The sequence below is a fragment of the Oryx dammah genome, unplaced genomic scaffold (assembly GCF_014754425.2).
Source record: "Oryx dammah isolate SB20612 unplaced genomic scaffold, SCBI_Odam_1.1 HiC_scaffold_13, whole genome shotgun sequence".
Classification (NCBI taxonomy): domain Eukaryota; kingdom Metazoa; phylum Chordata; class Mammalia; order Artiodactyla; family Bovidae; genus Oryx; species Oryx dammah.
In genome coordinates, this window is record NW_024070197.1 from 61,004,169 (window position 1) to 61,029,628 (window position 25,460).

Here is a 25,460-nt window from a genome sequence, read left to right on the forward strand (position 1 = left end):
CTTTTCCAGTCCTGTGGCCTCTGCTGAGTTTTCCAAATTTGCTGGCATATTGAGTGCAGCACTTTGATAGCATCATCTTCCAGGATTTGAAACAGCTCAACTGGAATTCCAGCACCTCCACTAGCTTTGTTCATAGTGATGCTTTCTAAGGCCCACTTGACTTCACATTCCAAGATGTCTGGCTCTAGATTAGTGATCACATCATCATGATTAACTGGGTCATGAAGATCTTTTTTGTACAGTTCTTCTGTGTATTCTTGCCACCTCTTCTTAATATCTTCTGCTTCTGTTAGGTCCATACCATTTCTGTCCTTTATCGAGCCCATCTTTGCATGAAATGTTCCCTTGTGTCTAATTTTCTTGAAGAGATCTCTAGTCTTTGTTTCCCTCTATTTCTTTGCATTGATCGCTAAAGAAGGCTTTCTTATCTCTTCTTGCTATTCTTTGGAACTCTGCATTCAGATGTTTATATCTTTCCTTTTCTCCTTTGCTTTTCGCCTCTCTTCTTTTCACAGCTATTTGTAAGGCCTCCCCAGACAGCCATTTTGCTTTTTTGCATTTCTTTTCCATGGGGATGGTCTTGATCCCTGTCTCCTGTACAATGGCACGAACCTCATTCCATAGTTCATCAGGCACTCTATCTATCAGATCTAGGCCCTCTAAATCTATTTCTCACTTCCACTGTATAATCATAAGGGATTTGATTTAGGTCATACCTGAATGGTCTAGTGGTTTTCCCTACTTTCTTCAATTTCAGTCTGAATTTGGTAATAAGGAGTTCATAATCTGAGCCACAGTCAGCTCCTGGTCTTGTTTTTGTTGACTGTATAGAGCTTCTCCATCTTTGGCTGCAAAGAATATAATCAATCTGATTTTGGTGTTGACCATCTGGTGATGTCCATGTGTAGAGTCTTCTCTTGTGTTGTTTGTTGGAAGAGGGTGTTTGCTATGACCAGTGCATTTTCTTGGCAAAACTCTATTAGTCTTCGCCCTGCTTCATTCCACATTCCAAGGCCAAATTTGCCTGTTACTCCAGGTGTTTCTTGACTTCCTACTTTTGCTTTCCAGTCCCCTATAATGAAAAGGACATCTTTTGGGGGTGTTAGTTCTAAAAGGTCTTGTAGGTCTTCATAGGTGCATGGATTTATCTCTGGGCTTCCTATTTTGTTCCATTGATCTATATTTCTGTCTTTGTGCCAGTACCATACTGTCTTGATGACTGTGGCTTTGTAGTAGAGCCTGAAGTCAGGCAGGTTGATTCTTCCAGTTCCATTCTTCTTTCTCAAGATTGCTTTGGCTATTCGAGGTTTTTTGTATTTCCATACAAATTGTGAAATTATTCGTTCTAGCTCTGTGAAAAATACCGTTGGTAGCTTGATAGGGATTGCATTGAATATATAGATTGCTTTGGGTAGTATACTCATTTTCACTATATTGATTCTTCCACTCCATGAACATGGTAGTGTCCTCTTTGATTTCTTTCACCAGCATTTTATAGTTTTCTTTATATAGGTCTTTGTTTCTTTAGGCTGATATATTCCTAAGTATTTTATTCTTTGCGTTGCAATGGTGAATGGAATTGTTTCCTTAATTTCTCTATTTTCTCATTATTAGTGTATAGGAATGCAAGGGATTTCTGTGTGTTGATTTTATATCCTGCAACTTTACTATATTCATTGATTAGCTCTAGTAATTTTCTGGTGGAGTCTTTAGGGTTTTCAATGTAGAGGATCATGTCATCTGCAAAGAGTGAGAGTTTTAGTTCTTCCTTTCCAATCTGGATTCCTTTTATTTCTTTTTCTGCTCTGATTGCTGTGGCCAAAACTTCCAAAACTATGGTAAATAGTTGTGGTGAGAGTGGGTACCCTTGTCTTGTTCCTGACTTTAGGGGAAATGCTTTCAAATTTTTACCATTGAGGATAATGTTTACTGTGGGTTTGTCATATATAGCTTTTATTATGTTGAGGTATGTTTCTTCTATTCCTGCTTTCTGGAGGGTTTTTATCATAAATGGATGTTGAATTTTGTCAAAGGCTTTCTCTGCATCTATTGAGATAATCATATGGTTTTTATTTTTCAATTTGTTAATGTGGTGTATTACATTGATTGATTTGTGGATATTGAAAAATACTTGCATCCTTGGGATAAAGCCCACTTGGTCATGATGTATGATCTTTTTAATGTGTTGTTGAATTCTGTTTGCTAGAATTTTGTTAAGGATTTTTACATCTATGTTCATCAGTGATATTGGCCAGTAGTTTTCTTTTCTTTTCTTTTCTTTTTTTGTGGCATCTTTGTCAGGTTTTGGTATTAAGGTGATGGTGGCCTCATAGAATGAGTTTGGAAGTTTACTTTCCTCTGCAATTTTCTGGAAGAGTTTGAGTAGGATAGGTGTTAGCTCTTCTCTAAACTTTGGTAGAATTCAGCTGAGAAGCCAACTGGTCATGGACTTTTGTTTGCTGGAAGATTTCTGATTACAGTTTCAATTTCCATGCTTGTGATGGGTTTCTTAAGATTTTCTATTTCTTCCTGGGTCAGTTTTGGAAAGTTGTACTTTTCTAAGAATTTGTCCATTTCTTCCAAGTTGTCCATTTTATTTGCATATAATTGCTGACAGTAGTTTCTTATGATCTTTTGTATTTCTGTGTTGTTTGTTGTGATCTCTCCGTTTTCATTTCTAATTTTATTGATTTGATATTTCTCCCTTTGTTTCTTGATGAGTGTGGCTAATGGTTTGTCAGTTTTATTTATCTTCTCAAAGAACTAGCTTTTGGCTTTGTTGATTTTTGTGATGGTCTCTTTTGTTTCTTCTGCATTTATTTCTGCCCTAATTTTTAAGAATTCTTTCCTTCTATTAACCCTGGGGTTCTTCATTTCTTCCTTTTATAGTTGCTTCAGGTGTAGAGTTAGGTTATTTATTTGACTTTTTTCTTTGCTTGAGGTATGCCTGTATTGCTATGAACCTTTCCCTTAGCGCTTTCTGATTGATGTCAAAAAATCATCTAACTCTGGTGGGTCAATATTAGACTTCTACTCTTTCTCCTTAGTGTGAGGTGAGAGTGCTGAAGATAACACAGCTACAATTGGCATGCTCTCCAGGTAATTTTTAACACATGCTGAAGTTGAAGAAGTATTGGTCTGGAAGACTTATGATGGCACCCCACAAATGAAGATGGTCCCATTTCTCCTGAGAGAGCAGAAAGGAAAATACCTACATAAACCCTCCTAGTTATCACCTTTCTTTTAACTGTAGACCCAGATGTTTTCTCATGATCTGCTCCTTTGATCCTCTGTCTCCAAGGTTAGTAAAAGTCAGAAACATATTCAGTAGAATCCTAGGATTATCCTGGAGAATACCCATGTTACTAAAATCTTTCCTAGTTTTTATGTCTTACAAGTTTAACTATTGATATTTTTTTAATGACCCAACTTTAAAATTAAGCAACCATTTTTTGCTTAAAAAAAAAAAAAAAGTACCATTCTGGTGAGTGATGTTGCTAATGGGACAGGGTATACATGTGTGAGGACAGGAAATATATGAAAAACCTCTGTAATTTCCTCTTTGTTTCATTGTTAATTTACTTTAAAAATAAAGTCTTTAAAAATTAAGCAACAATAACTGTACTATTATTAATGTTTAGTTGTGGGTTGTGATTTTCAGGGTGTTTTTTTTTTTTTGAGTCAGATGTACTGAGGATAATTTACATAGAATAAAACTGAGTAATTCTGTGTATTGATCTAGGAATTTTGACAAATGCTTCAAGTCACATAAGTTACCATAACACTCAAGACATAGAACATCTCCTTTACCTGTTCTCTTTTGTAAAATTCCTCTTGCCTTGAAATGATTGGCAAAAGAGATCTTTTTTTCTGTTCCTATGGTTTAGCTTTTTCCAGAATATCTTAGAAATCGAATGATCCAGCACAGAGCCTTTTAAGTCAGGCTTCTATTAGTCAGTATCATGCACTGAAGATTCATCCATGTTGTTGGTGTGTATCAGAAGAGCACTTCTTTTTACTGTTTAGTAATATTCCATTGTACAGTGTAGATATACCACAGTAAAATGGAATGTATATTCACTGGTTTATTCATTAAGTTCAGTTCAGTTCAGTTGCTCTGTCGTGTCCGACTCTTTGCGACCCCATGAATCGCAGCATGCCAGGCCTCCCTGTCCATCACATCTCCTGGAGTTCACTCAGACTCACTGGTTTATTCATTAAATTACTGACATTTAGGTGGTTTCCAGTTTTAGAAGACTATGCATAAAACCAATATAAACCTGTTCATACAGATATTTCATTTCTCTTCTGGATCTTATAGTAAATGTGTGTTTAGATTTATAAAACATTGCCAAAGTGACAGTATCATTTTACACTTGGCACCAGCAATGCATGAGGAATTCCAGCTGCTCTATATTCTCAGCAGTTGATATTGTCAGGCTTTTTTGTTTTATTATATATTTACAATGTCAGCCATTCTGATAGCTATATACAGGTATCTTATTGTGGTGTTAAATGTAGTACATTTTCCTAATGACTGATGATACTGAAAATCTTTTTATGTGCTTGTTTGAAATCTGTGTATTTTATCTAACAAAATGTATGTGCAAATCATTTGCCCATTTGTTAATCTGAATTTTTTTTAATTGCACTGTTAGAAAGTTCTTCATATATTTAGCCTCTATCAGATATGGACTTTGCAAATGTATTTTCCCCATGTGTGACTCTTCTTCCCATTTTTTAAACAATGTCATTTTAAAAGCAGTTTTTAATTATGATGAACCTCAATTTATCATTTAAACATTTATGGGTTATGCTTTTGATGGTCTATCTAAAAAATCTTTGCTTAACCCACGGTCACTAATATTTTCTTCCATATTTTCTTAGAGAAGTATTATAGTTTGTAGGTTTGCATTAAGTTTATGATTAATTTGAATTATTTTTGGTATGCAGTTTGATGTATGGTTGAAATTCTTCTGTTTTTGCAAATGGATTCTAATTCTGCTATAAAAAGGTACTTTTAAAATTTCAATTTTTCATTACTAGCATATAGAGATATAATTTGTTTTTGCATATTGAACTTGCATCTTATTACTTTGCTAAACTCACTTTTTTAAAAAGTTCTTAGGAATTTTCTACCTAGAAAACCATGTCATCTATAAATGGAGACATTTTATTTCTTCCTTTCTAATCCTTAGGCCTTGAATTCCTTTTCTTTACTTACTACTTGTGCTAGGACTCCAAGTATGATACTGAATAGGATTGGTGAGAACAGACATCTTTGTTTAGATCCTGATCTTAGAGAGGAAGTATTAAGTCTGTGACAATTCAGGATAAAGCGTCAGATTTTTAGATTTTCACAAATGTCTTTTAAGATACTGAGGAAGTTTAAGTTCCTAGTTTCCTTAATTTTTATAAATAGGATGTTGAATTCTGCCATTTATTTTTTGCATATTTTTTTCAAAAAACTTATTTTCATATTCATAAATTCTTTAGGTCAACAATATTTATGAAGTTTTATATCTGCAGAACAACTTTAAAAAGGGGACTTTATCATTCATATCTTCTGTGCTTTTGGTAAAATGTTTAACAATGTTATCTGTGACTTCTGACATTAAACAATAATACTACTAATAACAAAATTTCACACCCATCCACATTTAAAAAAAATGAAAATAAAGACTTGGAATTAGGAGCCAGCTAGCATCTGGTGTATCTGGTACCTGTGGGTCTCACTTATTTTTGTTCCTGCTTTCTCAAGGCTTCTGGGTTGTTTTTTCTTTCCTAGAGAAACATGGCTAGATATGAAATTTTCAACATATCTGGTTTGTGTGATAAGACCAAAATACTATTCTTTTTATTTTCATCTTTCCATTTTTCTGTTCAAAGAAAATCTAAGAATTCTGTGTCTCAACGAATCATTCTTACTGTCTCAACAAATGGTGCCACCAGCTTTATTCAAGTCAGAAACCTGGAGGTCATCCTCATACCCTGTCACCCTCACCCCAAATCGTACTGAATTGACCTCCCTGACTGAGCCCTTTATCTAAGCCCCATGCCAACCATTGCCTAGTTCAAGCCTTCGTCATTGTCCTTGTCTTACACTCAAAGGTCACTTTCCTGGATCATGAGAACTAAGCCAGTTCTCAGCCTTAAAGTATCCCAGTCCTAATTAGTGTTCCAGCCCCAGTGCCTTCTGGATAACTTTCACATAACTTTCCTCTGCTTTTAAGGCCCACTTGGCATGATCCCGTATCTAGAAGCCCCACATCTGCTCCATTTATCTCATTTGGAAAGGAAAAAATAATAATAATAAACGTGTCTAGGGCTTTGCACCTTCAGTGGTGCAGCCTGCCCACACAGAGAAAATGGGAGGCATTCATTACTCTGACACTGCTGCTCTTCAGACAGGGTCATTTATGCAGAAAATGCTCTGTGAACTCACGTGAGGATAAGCCCCACCCCTAAAGTAGATGTGGTGGACAGGAAGGCCAGGGAAAACTCGGGGACTGTTTCATTAATGTCCGAGGTGAACCCGCAGGTCTCCAAACACTGACACTGTTTTTAATCCTTGTCCTAATATTGTGAGCCTCCCTCTGCACCCCCATTCTCATAACAGCTAAATGCTTGGTTTCTCAGCCTCACGCCACAGACCTCAGGGACCAGATACGCCCTGTGGTGGAGGGCTGTCTTGGGCATTGCAGGATATTCACAGCATTTCTGGCCTCTCCCTCTGGAGCCAGTAGCACTCAACCCCCCACAGCTGCGACAGCCAAACACGTCTCCAGATATTGCCAAATGTCCCCTAAGGGAGCGAGTCGCCTGGGATGGAGAAGCCCTGCTCTGAGTGAAAAGATGCTGTGTGCTCAAGTTCAAGAAGTCTGCAAGAAAGAACCCCTAAGGAATCGAGTTGGCAGCGACCTCAGTCAAAGCAGAACAATTCCCCAGGGACGGTGGTAAATGGGGGAAGCCGGCCTAAGCCCCTGCAGCGTTCAGAATAAAGCCAGCTGTGAGGAGTGCATGTGATGAATAGAACAATTTCTCCATTGTCACGCAAAATCATTGCACTTCTCTGGATGCAGCCTGCATTTACAACCTCATCTCTTTGTATATAACTTTTCCCTCCGTGAAATATCCTATGTCATCTTCAAGTGACTGTGTAAGGCCTACTGGCAGACCAGGAAGTTGAGATGATAAAGATTAGGGATGGTAGGTATAATGGTGGGCCATTTTTTTTTTACAATGTACATACACCTTTTTATAGGTCAGTATCATCTTTGCTTTTCAGCTAAGCAACTTCCGCTATGCATCTCCATAAATTCAATGCATTGTCAGATCAACTCTTTCTCTGTTGAGCCTCTAGAATAAACTTTCCTTTCAGGATGTACTTTTAAGGTAAATAAATATTTCTTCTATTTGCATTTTAAGTTCTGGAAGTAACTAAAAGCATAAAAAAGTAATGACTCAGTCTCGAACCTAACTGACTTCAGAGAGGTTATAAATGGCCACATATGCTCATTTCATTCTCTGCTGAAAATATGTATTTCCTGTGACACTATATTTTAACTAAAAAATTCCGGTTCAGAGTATTTATATATTGAATATACAAAACAGCAGGTCCCACTGATTCAGAGTAAGAACACACATAAACTGGGAGCGGGGGCAGAGAATGAAAGTTGAAATGTTTGATTAAACTGACTTTGATTCTACTGATGCTCTAATTTCACCCCAGGCCCAACAGTAGAAAACTCACCATACATCCTTAATAATGTTATGCAGCACTGAGGTGTTCCTATATGGATAATGGCATGTAGACACTGAGGAAGGATGGAATGAATTTATGAACCAGTCAAACAGAGATGCTTTGTGGTTTCTTTCTCTTGGAATCTTAACAAGGCCTGCTGTCATGGTATTTATTCCAGGGCTTTCCATTCTATAGGGGCACTTTGTTGACTGACTAGGGGGATTATTTCAGACACTGCTTATGGGTTTTCAAAAGAGAAGTCTGACTAATTACTATGTAGCAACATTGCTCTTAGGTGACATCTCTCTGCTCAGACACATTGAGGGCGCATCGCCACCACTTACTGTCTCCGCGGCAAAGCAGAGGCCCCAGTTTATAAGCTGCTTCTGAATGCGGCCGGCCAGTGTCTGTGATCACAATCCTAGTCACTGGCAGATGTTCCTTATAAGAGAGGAACCCAGTGTCATTGGTCCTGAAAAACAGTAACAACAACAACAAGGTTCTTAAATTATTCTGATTAACAGAGTTAGAAAGTAAACAACAGTCCTTATTGCATTTCAAAGCCAAGATGTTCTGAGCTGAATGGGTACACATAAAAGGGTCGGGAACAAATGGCTCATCTGAGGATGAAAAAACAGGGCAGCGTTTTAGTGTTCCTTGCAGTCGGAATAGTGTTCTTGCCTGGAGAATCCCAGGGATGGGGGAGCCTGCTGGGCTGCCGTCTATGGGGTCACACAGAGTCGGACACAACTGAAGAGACTTACCAGCAGCAGCAGCAGTCGGAAAATAGCTGGTGCTTTTAAGTTCTGTTGGCCATTTTTTGCCTTTTAAATGAGATGGTTAATCCATTGCCATTTAATGTAATGATTGATAGTGTGTTTTTAGATCTATCATTTTGGTATTTATTTCTTATTTTTCCTCCTATGGGATATCTTGTATTTCTTCTCCCCCTTTCATGCCTCCTCTTGGTTTACTCCATATTTCTTTTGGTATTCAATTTTATTTTTTCACTCTTTAGCTATATATCTGCTTATTTTATTTTAATATTTGCTTAATGGATTATAAGATGCATCCTTAATTCATCACAGTCTACTTAGATTTTATGTTGTATTATTTAAAATGTCATAAGCTTACTATGGGATAATTTTTAACACCCTTCCTACACAAACACCTGTTCTTTATGCCATGGTTGCAATATGTTTTAAATCCAGATGCTACAAGCTTTATAATACGATTAAATAGTGAATTTTAATTTATTTAATCAAGAGAAAATTTTAAACACTACTTTTTCCATTTACTGACATATTCATGATTCCCAGTTCCCTTCATTCCCGCCTGAAGATCTGTTTTAAACGGTCTGTTTAGCCTGAAGAATTTCCATCATTATTTCTTATGGTACAGTTCTGCTGACAACAAATTCTCTCTGCATTTGTTTAATCTGAACAGGACTTTATTTTACTTTCATTTGTGAAATGTATTTTTGTCCTCTGTCAAAGTCTAGGTCGACACTGCCTTCTCTTTCCCCATGAAAGGTGTCATTTCATTGTCTTCTGATGGGAGGTCACCTTCATTTGCATCCTGATTCCCCTGTGTGGAAGGTGTTCCACCAGATTGACCCAAACTGGCTACTTTCAAAACATCATTGAAGTTTATTAGTTATCTGTTGATACTAATGCATAACAAATTATCCCCCAAAACAAAGTGGTGACGTAAACCTTTTATATAATCTATGAGTCTTTTGCTTTACGACCCTCTGGTTCAGCATCTCAAGGCTACACTCAAAGTGTTGGCAAGGATGGAAGTCAACTCAGTGCTTGGGTGGGGAAGGCTCACTCCTGTGGCTACTGGCAGTATTCTACTACTTGCTGGGCACTGAACTGAAAGCCTTAGGTATTCACTAGCTGTTGGTTGAGGGCGACCCTCGATTCTTTGTCCACAACAGCTCACAACATGGCAGGCTGCTGAATCCAACAAGAAGGCTAGAAGATGCAGAGAGTGAATTTCAAGCATGTTAGAAGTCACTGCTTTTGTAGCTCAGTCTCTGCAGTGACATCTCATCACTTTACCATATACTATTCTTTAAAAGCAAGTCACAGGTCCATGCAACACACAAGGGCAGGAAATTACACAGTGGTGTGAATAACAGGCAGTGTGGATAACTGAGGGCCATCTAGGGGGCTTGCTTCCATAGATGTTTATTAAGCAAATTTGAGAGATTTTCAGCCATGGTTTCATCAAACGATATATACTTTTGCCTCATTTTATTTCCTGCCACTCTGGGACTCCAATTTCTTGCCTGTTAAATCATAGGTATTTTCCCACAAGCCACAAAGGGTCTGTCAATTTTTCTTTCAATTTTTTTTTTCCTGCGTTCTTCAGATTGAATGATTTCTACTGATCTATCTTTAGGTTTACTGAAGATTTCTTTTGCTAACTCCCATAAGATTTGAAATCTATGCAGGGAATATTTAACTTCAGATGTTGCACTTTTCTGTTCTAAAATGTACATTTGCCTTTTTAATACAGTTCTCATTTATCTGCTTAGAATACCCTTGGTTCCTTTGTGATTATTTTTACCTTGAATTTTTTATACATTTTTTAAGAGTTGATTTAATATGTTTGCCTGCTAATCAGACACCAGTGACCCAGCACCTGTTTCTGCTGGAACTTTTATTTTCTTAACTTTGGATCAAAGTTTGCTTTTTTTTTGGAATAAGCAAACATTGCTATAATATTCTGGATATTATGAGTGATACACTGTAGAGACTCTATGTGCTTTCCTTCTCAGAAGGCTTGATTTTTGTTTTCACAAATAATTAAATCACAACCTTATCACAGTAAATGCTGGAGGCTTGTTTTTACTTTCTCGGGGTGGGCCTGGGTCAGTTTCACTGGTAGTTTTCAATCATACTCAGTCTGGGCACATAGTCTTTGCTGTAAAGGCCTGGACCTTCTGTCATTTCTATTTTAGGGCTTTACAAAGTCCAAGTCAAACAAGGAGACTTACACTCCCAATCTGGTCTCTCTGGTGGTTCCTGCTGAAATCCCTGTATCGGGGGATCAGTGGTCCAGCTGCATCTCTCTGCTTGGTGCCTAGAAATTGCCCCTATGCATGTGCAGCTCAGAGGTCAGGGTTCTAGAGGAGCTGATACAGTGGTCTCCTCTCAAGTGGTTTTCTCCATTCCACAATGTCCAGAAATCCATTTCCAGTCATTCTGGTTGCTCTGAATCTTCCTCTGATACCTGCAGCCCCACCATCAGACTCTAGTAATCTGAGTTCTAGCCACCCCACGGCAGGTGATCTGGTGAGTAGTTTCAAAGAAAAGGCATCTAAACATAAATCTCATCCACTGATACTCCCTTCTTTGAAGGGTTGAAGGCTCCCAACCCTGGGAGTTTCTGCATGCATTTGGTTATTTTCCACTTGCTTCAAGTTCAGTTCAGTTCAGTTCACTCACTCAGTCCTATCTGACTCTTTGCAACCCCATGAACTGTAGCACGCCAGGCCTCCCTGTCCATCACCAACTCCTGGAGTTTACCTAAACTCATGTCCGTTGAGTCGGTGATGCCATCCAACTGTCTCATCCTCTGTCGTCCCCTTCTCCTCCTGCCCTCAATCTTTCCCAGCATCAGGGTCTTTTCAAATGAGTCAGCTCTTCGAACCAGGTGGCCAAAGTATTGGAGTTTCAGCTTCAACATCAGTCCTTCCAATACACATGCAGGACTGATCTCCTTTAGGATGGACTGGTTCAATCTCCTTGCAGTCCAAGGGACTCTCAAGAGTCTTCAACAACACCACAGTTGAAAACCATCAATTCTCCTGTGCTTGGCTTTCTTTATAGTCCAGCTCTCACATCCATACATGACCACTGGAAAAACCATAGCCTTGACTAGATGGACCTTTGTTGGCAAAGTAATATCTCTGCTTTTTAATATGCTGTCTAGGTTGGTCATAACTTTCCTTACAAGGAGTAAGCAATTTTCATTTCATGGCTGCAGTCACTATCTGCACTGATTTTTCAGCCCCCCAAAATAAAGTCAGCCACTGTTTCCACTGTTTCCCCATCTATTCACCATGAAGTGATGGGACCAGATGCCATGATCTTTGTTTTCTAAATGTTGAGTTTTAAGCCAACTTTTTCACTCTCCTCTTTCACTTTCAAGAGGCTCTTTAATTCTTCTTTGGTTTCTGCCATAAGGGTGAGGTCATCTGCATATCTGAGGTTATTGATATTTCCCCCAACAATCTTGATTCCAGCTTGTGCTTCTTCCAGCCCAGCATTTCTCAATATGTACTCTGCATATAAGTTAAATAAGCAGGGTGACAATATGTAGCCTTGACGGACTCTTTCCCTATTTGGAACCAGTCTTTTGTTCCATGTCCAATTCTAACTGTTGCTTCCTGACCTGCATATAGGTTTCTCAAGAGGCAGGTCAGGTGGTCTGGTATTCCCATCTCTTTCAGAATTTTCCACAGTTTATTGTGATCCACACAGTCAAAGGCTTTGGCATAGTCAATAAAGCAGAAATTGATGTTTTTCTGGAACTCTCCTCCTTTTTCCATGATCCAGCACATGTTGGCAATTTGATCTCTGGTTCCTCTGCCTTTTTGAAAACCAGATTGAACATCTGGAAGTTTGTGGTTCATGTATTGCTGAAGCCTGGCTTGGAGAATTTTGAGCATTACTTTACTAGCATATGAAATGAGTGCAATTGTGTGGTAGTTTGAGGATTCTTTGGCATTGCCTTTCTTTGGGATTGGAATGAAAACTGACATTTTCTAGTCCCGTGGCCATTGCTGAGTTTTCCAAATTTGCTGACATATTGAGTGCAGCCTTTTCACAGCATCACCTTTTAGGATTTGAAATAGCTCAACTGGAATTCCATCACCTCCACTAGCTTTGTTTGTAGTGATGCTTCCTAAGGCCCACTTGACTTCACGTTCCAGGATGTCCGGCTCTAGATGAGTGATCACACCATTGTAATTATCTGAGTCATGAAGATCTTTTTTGTACAGTTCTTCTGTGTATTCTTGCCACCTCTTCTTAGTATACTCCACTTCCTTTAGGTCCATAGCATTTCTGTCCTTTATTGAGCCCATCTTTGTATGAAATGTTCCCTGGTATCTCTAATTTTCTTGAAGAGATCTCTAGTCTTTCCTATTCTATTGTTTTCCCCCTATTTCTCTGCATTGATGGCTAAGGAATGCTTTCTTATCTCTCCTTGCTTCAAGTTGATGTTTTTAATAAATAGTTTTCCTAGGATTATAAATGTTATCTGGGGTTAGGTTAGTTCTACACAAGCTACTTAAGCATAAGCAGAATTTAACATGAAAAGTTTCAAAATCTTATTTTTAAAAATGATTTTTGATGAATAAAATGTCATGCAGAGATAGGAGAGTTATTGGTGACCGATGTTGTTGTTTAGTTACCACATCATGTCTGATTCTTTAGGGACCCCATGGACTGTAGCCCGCCAGGCTCCTCTGTCCATGGCCTTTCCTAGGCAAGAGTACTGGAGTGGGCTGCCATTTCCTTCTCCAGGCAATCTTCTTGACCCTAGGACTGAACCGGCATCTCCAGCAGTGGCAGGTAGATTCTTTACCACTCAAAGAAAAATAGATCAGATCAATTTTTTTTAAATTTTATTCACATTTTAAAATACACTGTGGGCATTTGTGTGTGTGTGTGTCTGTGTGTGTGTGTGTGTGTGTGTGTGTGTGTGAAGGCAGCAAGAAAAAAAAAGTATCTTCCAAAAGTAGTAGAAATTTTGAAAAACCAGACTTTCAGTAAGTGAGACAATGTTCTTCATGCTGAACACATGACAATAAAAGTACAGCAGTGACTCCACACAGATGCCTCCTTTAGAGGCATAACAGAATCTGCTTCTTGATATAACACAGTCTTTGATATTTTTCAAATGAATAAATGTAATGTCAGATGAATAAATAAAACATTTCAAGCTCAATATAAAATCTAAATATTATAGATTTCCTTTTTCAAAATATGATGAGCCGAATATCAGTTTTTCATAGTATGCTGCTGCTGCTGCTAAGTCGTTTCAGTCGTGTCCGACTCTGTGCGACCCCATAGACGGCAGCCCACCAGGCTCCCCCGTCCCTGGGATTCCTCAGGCAAGAACACTGGAGTGGCTTGCCATTTCCTTCTCCAATGCATGAAAGTGAAAAGTGAAAGTGAAGTCGCTCAGCCGTGTCCGACCCTCAGCGACCCCATGGACTGCAGCCCACCAGGCTCCTCCGTCCATGGGATTTTCCAGGCAAGAGTACTGGAGTGGGGTGCCATTGACTTCTCCATTTCATAGTATAGTGGATCCTTTAAGAAAACAAAAGAGCTACATGTTTAAGTAATTGTGGGAAAGTCTAAGCTTACATATTTGAAGGTTTATAGGCAAGACTACTGAAGAGATATGTTAGTATTAAATATATTTATTTAAATATAATTTATGTAAATTTTAATATATTTATGTAACTATGTTTTGAGAATATGATTCTAAATTATACTTAATTTTAAAGATAATGATAATTGACTCAAAATAAAAAGCAAGCATGAAACAGATGCCTCTATTTCATCATATTACAAAAATAAAAGGTGTATGACTCATGCTCTATTACCACAAAATTCAAATAAAGGATCATCATCTTCCCATCTAGAAATCAGATTAGTTGCAATACATTTCATCAAAACATACCTTTATCTAATTTCTTCACAGGACTAAGTTGTTCAGTATCTACCTACCTATATATGTGGCAGTGATTCATTTTAAAAAATTAATAATAAACTTGATTTTGCATAAGGAAATCATAAAAATCACCATTCATTCCGGTCAGCATCACAGTTGCAGTAATACTGAGAATCAACGCAGTTCCCCTCCAATCCACAAGTACATTTTTGAGGATCAGGCAAAGAACCTCCCCAATAAGTTTGTGTTTCATTGGTTCTTCCAACCCACCAGCTCAGAGGGGTTCCATCTGAAAAATAAAGGTGAGAAAAACGACATCTGCTTTATAACCCGTGACCTTCCATCCCAGTATAACTCCCTTCTTTCCCAAATCATTAAAAAGAATGAAAGGAGGAAAAACTGGTTTGATGTAGTGATATTCCAAACTTCATAACTGATGGTATTTCCTTAGGAAAGCTTTTTTAAAAAAATATTTCATTATTTAAGCTTAAATGATTGATATATTTTTCTTTGAGTAGAAAAGAAACCTGCAGTTTCTATTTAATTCAGGCATAATAGTAAAAAAAAATGTATTGAGAGTTCACACATGCCATTTCCTTAAAAATAATTTTTTGAAACAACAAGGCATCAAATTATAATCCACGGTAATTAACATATGAGAAACAAAATTGATTTGAGAACATAAAATGCCTACTAGAACATTATGAAATGCTGTGTAAAGTCAGTGATTTATCTCAATATACTTATCGACTAAAGATAAACTAGCTGTTTAGGCATGGTATGGCATTCCCTCACTATGATTCAAGATATATTCAAAAGTACACATTTTTTCTTCTGTTTACTGGCTTGGCTACTTCTTCAGAGACTACAGAAATAACACAAAGATCTTTATGCCCAGAGCAAATATGACACTCAAAAACAAAGTTTGCCTCAACCAAATGCATTTCTTTCTATGATGAATGTTCAGTTACCAGCTCCTGCACAGAGCTAAGACTAAAATGATGCCCAAAAGCTAGAGCAAGGAATAGACCATTTAGATATGGTTTGCAGGCAATCTGTCTTAGGGGTAAAACAAGTTAGAGGGGAAAACTCACAGTCATTGGAGAGTCAGGGCATGAGAAGAAGGTGACATCAAATCAGTCAGCTCCTCAAAGGTGTGCTATCATGTTTCTACTGACTTTCAAACCTTTCAAGTTGTGGCCATTAGCCTTACTTTTACTAACTGCTCCCTTACTTACAAATGCCAATGCTCATAAAATCTTACTATTACATTGGATCTGTGCTAATGCAGGCAAGTTCTCACTGAGCATTACTATACATCCCTGTACACTGTGCCAAGAAATCAAGGAGCTGTTGTTAACACACTACTCAATATCAACAATCTTCATTCTCTTTAACTGCATGATTAACTCATCAACTGAAGGCAAAACCTCCTTGAAACATTTAGTAGATCTATTTCAACATACTGCTTAAAACACTATGTGGTTATAGATTTTTTAAAAATAAATCATTATTCTTAAATACTGAATAGTATTTTCACATCTAAATTTGCTATTTTCCCTATGAAGTAGAAACCACTAGTTTTAAAGATACCAAATACCTCTGATTTCCTTAGTCTTACTGAAGTGTCCTAAAGAACTCAAAATGGATTAAAGATCTAAATGTAAGACCAGAAACTATAAAACTCATAGAGGAGAACATAGGCAAAACACTCTCCGACATAAACCACAGCAGGATCCTCTATGATCCACCTCCCAGAATTCTGGAAATAAAAGCAAAAATAAACAAATGGGATCTAATTAAAATTAAAAGCTTCTGCACAACAAAGGAAAACATAAGCAAAGTGAAAAGACAGCCTTCTGAATGGGAGAAAATAATAGCAAATGAAGCAACTGACAAACAACTAATCTCAAAAATATACAAGCAACTCCTGCAGCTCAATTCCAGAAAAATAAAAGACCCAATCAAAAAATGGGCCAAAGAACTAAACAGACATTTCTCCAAAGAAGACATACGGATGGCCAACAAACACATGAAAAGATGCTCAACATCACTCATTATTAGAGAAATGCAAATCAAAACCACAATGAGGTACCACTTCACACCAGTCAGAATGTCTGCGATCCAAAAATCTGCAAGCAATAAATGCTGGAGAGGATGTGGAGAGAAGGGAACCCTCTTACACTGTTGGTGGGAATGCAAACTAGTACAGCCACTATGGAGAACAGTGTGGAGATTCCTTAAAAAATTGCAAATAGAAATGCCTTATGACCCAGCAATCCCACTGTTGGGCATACACACAGAGGAAACCAGAATTGAAAGAGACACATGTACCCCAATGTTCATTGCAGCACTGTTTATAATAGCCAGGACATGGAAACAACCTAGATGTCCATCAGTAGATGAATGGATAAGAAAGCTGTGGTACATATACACAATGGAGTATTACTCAGCCATTAAAAAGAATACATTTGAATCAGTTCTGATGAGATGGATGAAACTGGAGCCGATTATACAGAGTGAAGTGAGCCAGAAAGAAAAACACCAATACAGTATACTAACACATATATATGGAATTTAGGAAGATGGCAATGATGACCCTGTATGCAGGACAGCAAAAAAGACACAGATGTGTATAGCGGACTTTTGGACTCAGAGGGAGAGGGAGAGGGTGTGATGATTTGGGAGAATGGCATTGAAACATGTATAACATGTAAGAATTGAAATGCCAGTCTATGTCTGATGCAGGATATGACACGCCTGGGGCTGACGCGCGGGGATGACCCAGAGAGATGTTGTGGGGAGGGGGGTGGGAGGGGGGCTCATGTTTGGGAACGCATGTACACCTGTGGTGGATTCATGTCAATCTATGCCAAAACCAATACAGAATTGTAAAGTAAAAATTAAAAATAAATTAATTAAAAAAATAATAATAATAAAACAAAGGATAAAAAAAAAGAAAGAATTAAGAAAAGCATGAGAAAATTTTAAAGTTTAAATTAAAACAATAAAATATCAGGAATAACAGTGGATCGCTTCTATTCCCATAGTTATGAATAAAATTCCAAATGGCTTGGGTATTCACACTGACCACCCTTCCAGTGTGCCGAGCTGGAGGACCCATATCTTGCTGGAAACATTTTCATAAACATTTCCACTTTATTCATCCACAATCACAGCACCGTCATTGCTTGATGCTGCTATAGTTTCAAGATTTGAAACTGTAAATTTAAGTTGTCTCACACCACCTTCCTGCTCTTTCCCGTACATTCCTTATTGTAACCTCAAAATCCAAACTGTTCCCTCTTTTCCACCTCAGATCCATTCTATATGGATTCTAGGGTCATGGACCTGAAGAAAATCTGTGTATTCAATGGTTACTCCCAACCCCGGTTCTACAACCTTTGAGAGTTTACTGTTCTCTTCACCAGTGGCTCCCGAGCCTGGCTGAAACACCTGGGGAGGCTCAAGAGCAAGATGTGTGGCGCCACCAGCCCTGACGGCAGGAAACGCCTTCACCCTCACTGCCATCCCCTCGTCGTCGTGCAGGGCTCGGCTTGCTCACTCACACCCTTGGGGATTGTGTTTTCTGGTTCTTTTAGAGTTTGACTCATTTGTGACTCTGAAGATTGTCTTTCCTTTTCTTTCTTCTCTAGTCAAGCAACTTAGTTCCCTTCTGTTTCATCACATTCATTTACCCTTCTGTATTTATGGTTCTCTTTCCTCTTAGAAGGGCTTCCCTTGTGGCTCAGCTGGTAAAGAATCGGCCTGCAATGCAGGAGACCTGGGTTCAATTCCTGGGTTGGAAAGATCCCTGGAGAAGGAAAATGCTACCATCTCCAGTATCCTTTGTTCATGGGGTCACAAAGAGTCAGACACGACTAAGTGGCTTTCAGTTTTCCTCTTAGACTACGCTTCCATACTTGCTTATCTATTTTGTTTAAAGATTCCAAGATAGATATTCACTAACAATGAACCATCAGTTGCATACTAAACTGGTAGGATCACTGTAAGCATGATACACTGGAGAGCTGGAAAGAGAGGTGAGTGAAGTGAAGATGCTCAGTCATGTCTGACTCTTTGGGACCACATGACTGTAAGCCCACCAGGCTCCTCAGTCCATGGAATTTTCCAGGCAAGAGTACTGGAGTAGGTTGCCATTTCCTTCTCCAGGGGATCTTCCCAACCCAGGGATAGAACCCAGGTCTCCCACACTGCAGGCAGACGCTTTACCGTCTGAGCCACCAGGGAAGCTCACTTCAATTTCACTTTATATGTGTTACCCCACCCTCCACCTGGTGGTATGGAGGTGTCTAGACAGAAGAGTCTATATTGGACAGAAGAACGAGGAAGACATCAGAGCTTCTTAAACAGTATAGGGTCCTGATGGAAGCAGTGTTTCTTAAAGGTTAATTTTCTTTACACAGATTAATCGTGTGGATGCTACATTGGGTGGGTAGGAGATAAGGACTGATGGCCAGCTGAGAGGCCAGTAGGAAAGGTCTTGCAATAGCTTCATGTTTCAGGCCATTAAAGCCTACATGGAGGCAGACCTGGTGGGACTCGAGACAGTCTCACATAATGAGACGTTCTAAAGGGAGAAAACGCAAACTAGAATCAGAATTCAGGAGCAGAAATCAAAGGTTATTAAAGGTAGAACAAGGGAAAGAGTTAAACATGGTTTTCTGATTCCTATTTGAGCTACTGGGAGGAGAAAGCCATGTTTCCAGCAGCTTGCTCTCATTTTCAGTTATACCCAGAGGGTAACTTGTCAACAATCCGTGAAAGAGTCACACGGAAGAGTCACTTTCAGAAAACGGAGTCATATTTTTATTAGCTCTTTCCCATGATAAAAACAAACTGAATGTGTCACTTGCCCTTTACAAGGGACCGACACTGAGCATTCACCGAGTATGAGGAGGAAGCCCTCTGACCGAGGCCAGGAAGAGACGCCAGAGACCATCAAGGCTTTGAACAAAGCTCAGTGTCAGCTGACCGTGTTCTTTTCTTCAGGCGATAGCATCTCCGTGACTTCCCGACTGTGACAGGCTTGCTAAACACTTGGGGAGCACACGCCCTGGGCAGCTCTATGCCACCACGTTGGCAGAATTAAACTCTGCAGGCGCGGGTGCGGTAAGGCACCCCATGGGTGGGGGGACGGATGCCCCAGTTCACTTACCTTCCTTGCTTACGAGCCGTGACTTCTTACAGTAGTAGGTCAGCTCCTGCTCACAGTGCTCCGCGCGGTTAATGGTGGCCTGGAGCTGCTCCATGCTGGCCACATACTCGAAAAGCCCAGTGTGGGGGCTCTCTGGGCTGGTATCTCGGACTCTTGTGACATCAGAGCCATTGTGCTGTATGATGGTCCACGCAGTTTCTTGTATGCAGAAATGGGGGGAGAAAGAGAGGAGACCATCACTAGTCTGCAAAAGTTAAAATAAATAAAGAAAATCAAAATCACCTTTTATCTGAGTCAAAGTTTTCTAGTCATCAAACCTCTCTGAGAGGTAGAATCAACACAAATGGATTCTTAAAATTTTTAAATTATAGTAAAATGAGTCTTTTCCCTGAAGTTTATATGATTGCCATGCATGTGCAGTGTTTTTATTCTACTTTTTCATATAATTCAGCCAGAAAGTATTCATGGTAAAAATATTAAGAAAACTGATTATTAAATTTTGTACATTTCATCAAATCTGACATTCTACTTTTAAAGATGCATCATTAATTTTGTTTAAGAAAGAAAAGAATAATGCTGCCTATTATAACTGTAAAACATTGCTGATTATTGATACATCCTGAATTCAGAGATGTTACAGTATGAAAAAAACACATCTTTGAATCTGTAAAATATTTTAAATTACATAACATAAGCAATGATTTATCCATTCTTGGAAATCATCCATGCTGCCAACAAAAAGAAACTCAACTTTTTATGGCCCATATATCTCCCTTCAGACAACTTTTAATTATGACTGTACATCTATTTCCTTTTTAAATCAAGCTTTGGAGAACTTTTTTTTAATAATATGGGAAAATGTACAAAATATTTAAGTGGGGAATGCAGGATACAAAACTATATGTAATATGATTAATCTACATAGGCAAACACATACATATCAATACATATTCATAGGACACAGATATTAGGAAATTACACCAGAATTATACCTATTTCTTTTAAAGTCAAATTTGAAATATTCATTTTGGTACCATGTGACCTGCACAGTTATGCAGTGTAATAGCAAATTATGCTTCTGAATACATGGCACAGCAACAGCATCTCAACTCACAAGAAAAATAAAACATCTCTGCGTATGTGCGAGAGCTACCACTATTGGTACCTGAATGTCTGCAAACATTTCCATCACACTGATTACCAAAATTATTTAGATGAAATAAAAACCCTACAAGGGTTGTAACAGAAGATAGACATATTGTATCTGTCTTTCAACTTTCCCAGCAATCAACTTCATATTATATCTACTGTGATATACGCAGGCCTAAGAACACATTAATCAAAAGGCTTCTGATTTAATAGGTGAGAAACAGATTGGAAGTTGTCAAAACTCTGCTATAAATGTGCCGTTAAGTCACATAACTCTTCGGGATTACAGAGGAAGAGTCTAAATTGGAGGAAAACCGTCGGTAGAGATACCCAGCCCCACTGTTTTTAACGAATACGTTCACATGGATCAACACAATCAAAACAAGAAATTCCACTCCCACCCCTCTCTTGGTCATCAAAATTTTGAATAGAGAGGCCTGTTAAATAAATGAGACAGGAGGCAAATTTGACAGCCATATTCTCTTCCATGAGTAGAACATAAGTTTTCTCTGAAACCATAGCCTTTTATAGCAATAAAACCATTGCTTGCATTTCTACCTTGAATTTCAGCTGACTGAAAAGCCTGATCAGTAAATTGTTTTCCTCAAAGAGGACATGATATATAAGCTAGTGAAATTAATTATGGATGGCCAGACAGCAGGACAGCGAGAAGATCATCGGGAGACCTGAGTTTGCCTATCTGGCATGGGTCAGCACCCTTAAGAAAGTCAGGTGAAATCTGAGCCTCCATTTCCAAATTCAAAAAAAAAAAAAAAGGTTGGTGGGGGAGAACATAGGAGGCAATATATTAAGCCTGAAATTCTATCATTTTAGCCACACAATCTTGGCTATTAGAAATTTAAGATTATTAACTGGGCAAATCTGTTAACCTAGTCTCTGCTGGACTCGGCTTTTATTATTCAGCAGAACTATTCATCCTTTCTTGTAGGGAATCAATGGCATGGGTGAAGCAGCTCATCTCTGGCTGAGTAGCTGTCAAAAGAGCTGGACAATAAACCTACTTGAAGCCTTTGTCTCTTTGCCTTTCAGGTCACCATTAGAGGGACTTCCCTATCGTTTAGCATCCTCTGGGTCATGATGAACACGTCATGTTCTTTCAAGGTCTCTTAAGGTGTTGTAAGAAATCCAAGGCCACAGTGCATGTCGGCTGCTAAAGGGCAGCTCAGAGAAATGTCTCCTTTTGAAATTCTAAAATTTCCATATTATGATAGTTTCTGCAAGCGAGTTCACTTTCAATAAAAAGTGCTACAAAGATGAAGCTATGCGGACACTGCACTTATCAGTAATTAAGATGTCCAGGGCAAAGGAGAGATGATGAAAGCATCACAGTCGATTCTGGGCAATGGACGTGAGGGCCCAACATCCAGGCTCCATTTCTCATGTATTTTACTAACAGAGGAATCTCTGCAAACTGTTATACTGTTCTTTTGGACAGGATCATGGTATCCAATGTTTCTACAAATACCTGTTTAGAAATTACAACTATAAAAGACAAAGACTTCACTATGAGTAATTCAGTGTTCTGTGATTTATTAAATCAGTTTTTCCCACTGGTCTGTAAGCTCTACTAAAAGAATGATGGATTCTAATTTGCTAATTATAGCACGTCTAGTGCGTGGCTGGGCACAACGTGCAGCAAAGGACACTAGTTACTGAAGGGATAAATAAATGAGTGACTAGAGCCAAAGCACTGCCCAGACTAGAGCACAGTCTTCCAGGCGATCTGTGTGATTCTCTGGTGGCTCTGAGACTTCCACTGTCTTTTAGCTGCTTTCGAACTTTGGAAATAGTAGACATCTGATGCAACTGCAAAATAATGCTAAGGCTGAAACTGTGAAGGGTATGAGACCTCCCACTTGCAAGCTAACAAGTGATCTTGCCTTCGATGGGCCCACTAGAGTTGCACCATGAGAGAGGGACCCCTAAAATACGAGACTTGGAGTTTACAGAGGATGGCTGGCCTACCTCCATCCCTCCTAAGAGTGAGAGACGACTCTGGAACGCAACAAATCTCCGAAGAGAAGGTGGGCAAGTCCTCAGGTGTTTGTCACTCTTAGAAGGTAGGCAAATAAACCTGGAGGAGATAAGCTTTGAATTTCTCCAGAGAAGTCCACCATCTCTAACTTATAAGACATATTTAAATCATCCTTTAACACAGAGTTACTTTGTTGTTGTTGTTATTTGTTTTGCTTAGCAAGAAAGTCACTGTTTCTTTACAAGTCATTCCTGTCTACAGGCCAGCAAATTCTACCTGCTAGAGGCTGTCTGGGTTCCTCTGCTGTGGAAGAAGCTGGTTTTGCCTCCACTGGCACAGTCATTTCAGTATTACTGATGTAGAGATATGTCTGTTCTTTGAAACTTCTTACAACTGGCTATTACATCTTACCAGTTTCCTCATTAGTAAAGTGAAAGTGAAAGTCGCTCAGTCATGTCCGCCTCTTTGCAACCCCATGGACTGTAAGTCCATGGAATTCTCCAGGCCAGAATACTGGAGTGGGCAGCTGTTCCCGTCTTCAAGGGACCTTCCAAACCCAGGGATTGGACCTAGGTCTCCTGCATTGCAGGCAGATTCTTTACCAGCCAAGCCACCAGGGAAGCCCCCTCAGTAAAGGTTAAACATTAAATAAAATCTTCAAAACATGTTTAGCTTTTATTTTTATATCTGTGTAAGAGTCATGATTTATTTTTTTGAAAATGATCCTTTACCAAATGTAAAGAGAGTTGTCAAGATAAGGAAACACAGGGAAATGAGTAAAGAGAGAGAGCAGAAAAATCTATGAAATTAATATATACGCTGAAATACTGAAAGGCATTTTAGGTCTACTGGTGTAGACCTGAAGTGATTTCTCTCCCTGAAGTGATTTCTAATATATAGACTGTATGTTAAGCAACTGAGTAATTAAGAACTTGATTTATCTTGGGCTGACTGCTATTTTTTAATGTGATAACAGTGTAAAGGAAAAAAAAATGCTGTTTAAGCAACACAGTTGCAGAGTGTGTATTCCTTCAGGATTAATAGCTGTGGGTGATAGAGGTGATAAAGACTCTAAGAACAGGCCGGAAGTGCTGTGTTAAAGAAAGCTGAGAGATAAAAAAGCAGCTAGCATCCTGGAGCAAAACTGGATGTAAATAAGGCGCATTTGAATAACAGTAGTTAGTTATTAACTCTCATAGCTATTAGGAAGGTCTCTATTGTTGAAATCCCTGTAGTAAAGATAGTTTTGCTGTTTTAAGTCTCACAATCTCCAGCCTTCTCATGAAAGGGTCTTAAGAGCCCTTATCTTGGAATCACATGGGGAGCTTGCATTTAATACAGCAGAGACCCAGGTTTTGGTCTCTAAACTTACTGAGTCAGTGAAACTAAATCCAAGAGTCTTGGAAGTGGGTGCCTGGGAAAAGGTGAGCTTAAGCCATAGAATTATCATTTCCACAAAACTTCGAAAGCCACAGCTGTACTGCTCATCACTTTCTCCACACTGAAACGATGTCCTCACAGTGTAATGTTTGATGAGACATTTCTTAAAAATATTTCAATACAGAAAAGGCTTTCATGATGAAGAAGAAAAAAAGCCCTGTACACTACAACAGAGACAACCACTGGGATTCACATTATCCTAAAATTTTTTAAATTTTATTTAGAAGACTGTGTTTAGAAAAAAATTTCAGACTTTTGAGTTTTGGAAACTATCCATTCAAAAGAGATTTTCTTTGTATCGTTTAGCTTGTAATGGTTAAAGAAATTTAAATCCATGTGGATTTGTCTGTTGGATAGTAATTCTTAACTAAGAATTTTTTCTTTAGTTACACATTTGAAAACTACCAATTGGTATACCTGATTGCTGTACCTTGAGGATAGGTTATTGGTTACAGGCAATGAGACCCTGATAGAATGTAGCCTTTTCTAGAGGAAACATTTTCAGGCTGGGAGAAGAGATCAAGAGCTGAAACCTTGGTCTCTTCTTCTCTAATGATATTCCTCAGCCTGCCTCCCTGAACTTCCCTGAGTCTTGTTTTTCTCATTTGCAAAACCAGATCAGTAAGGAAAGTCTCAAGTTGTAACATGTATTTTTCACTGGCTTGTTACATTCTGGGACTGTCACTTTTGTTTGAATATATTTCAACATTCTGGAGCTTCTGAAAACACTTTGCTGTCTCCTAACTGGATTATCTGTGTCTCTGTCCTCCACTGCTTGCTCTTCAAAGGGTTTTAAGCTTTGTGAATGTCCCCTTTTTCATTAATACTTTTTGATAGCCTTGGTAAAGCACCTCAAGGGACTAAAATAGGCATTAGTATTATAATATAATAAGGTAAATGTTGATTTATTAGAAAATAAAATAATTCCTTTCAAGAAAATGAAATGAATAATTTCCTTACCATTGAAATGGTCATGAAAAGTCCACATGGCCTATAAATTACCAAAGTATTATGCATGAAAACATAATATAGCCAATGCATGTATGTGTATCAGATTCTCCTCATTGATGAATTTGCCTACTCACTAAAATTTATTTGAATCCCCAAATCAGTTCTTGAGGCTTTCGTGCATGTCTGCAGATACAAAGCCAAAAAAATAAAAAGTTGCCCAATATGAATTTCAGTTGCCCAGCTGAAGTTGAACAGAGCCAGGTTGTGACTCCTTGCTTCAGCTCTCTTCCTGTAAACATGTA

The 25,460-nt window shown here is 38.6% G+C and overlaps 1 protein-coding gene across 1 annotated transcript in view; it reads right to left on the reverse strand.

Annotated features, from left to right (window-relative positions):
• Nucleotides 1-25,460, reverse strand: part of CNTNAP4 (contactin associated protein family member 4) — a 283,083-nt gene that overhangs the window by 53,273 nt on the left and 204,350 nt on the right. The window contains exons 13-15 of the mRNA XM_040253490.1: nt 19,623-19,820; nt 14,576-14,732; nt 8,089-8,216 (exon numbers count right to left, since the gene is read on the reverse strand). Coding sequence (XP_040109424.1) covers nt 8,089-8,216; nt 14,576-14,732; nt 19,623-19,820 — 483 coding nt within the window. The remainder of the gene's footprint in view (nt 1-8,088; nt 8,217-14,575; nt 14,733-19,622; nt 19,821-25,460) is intronic.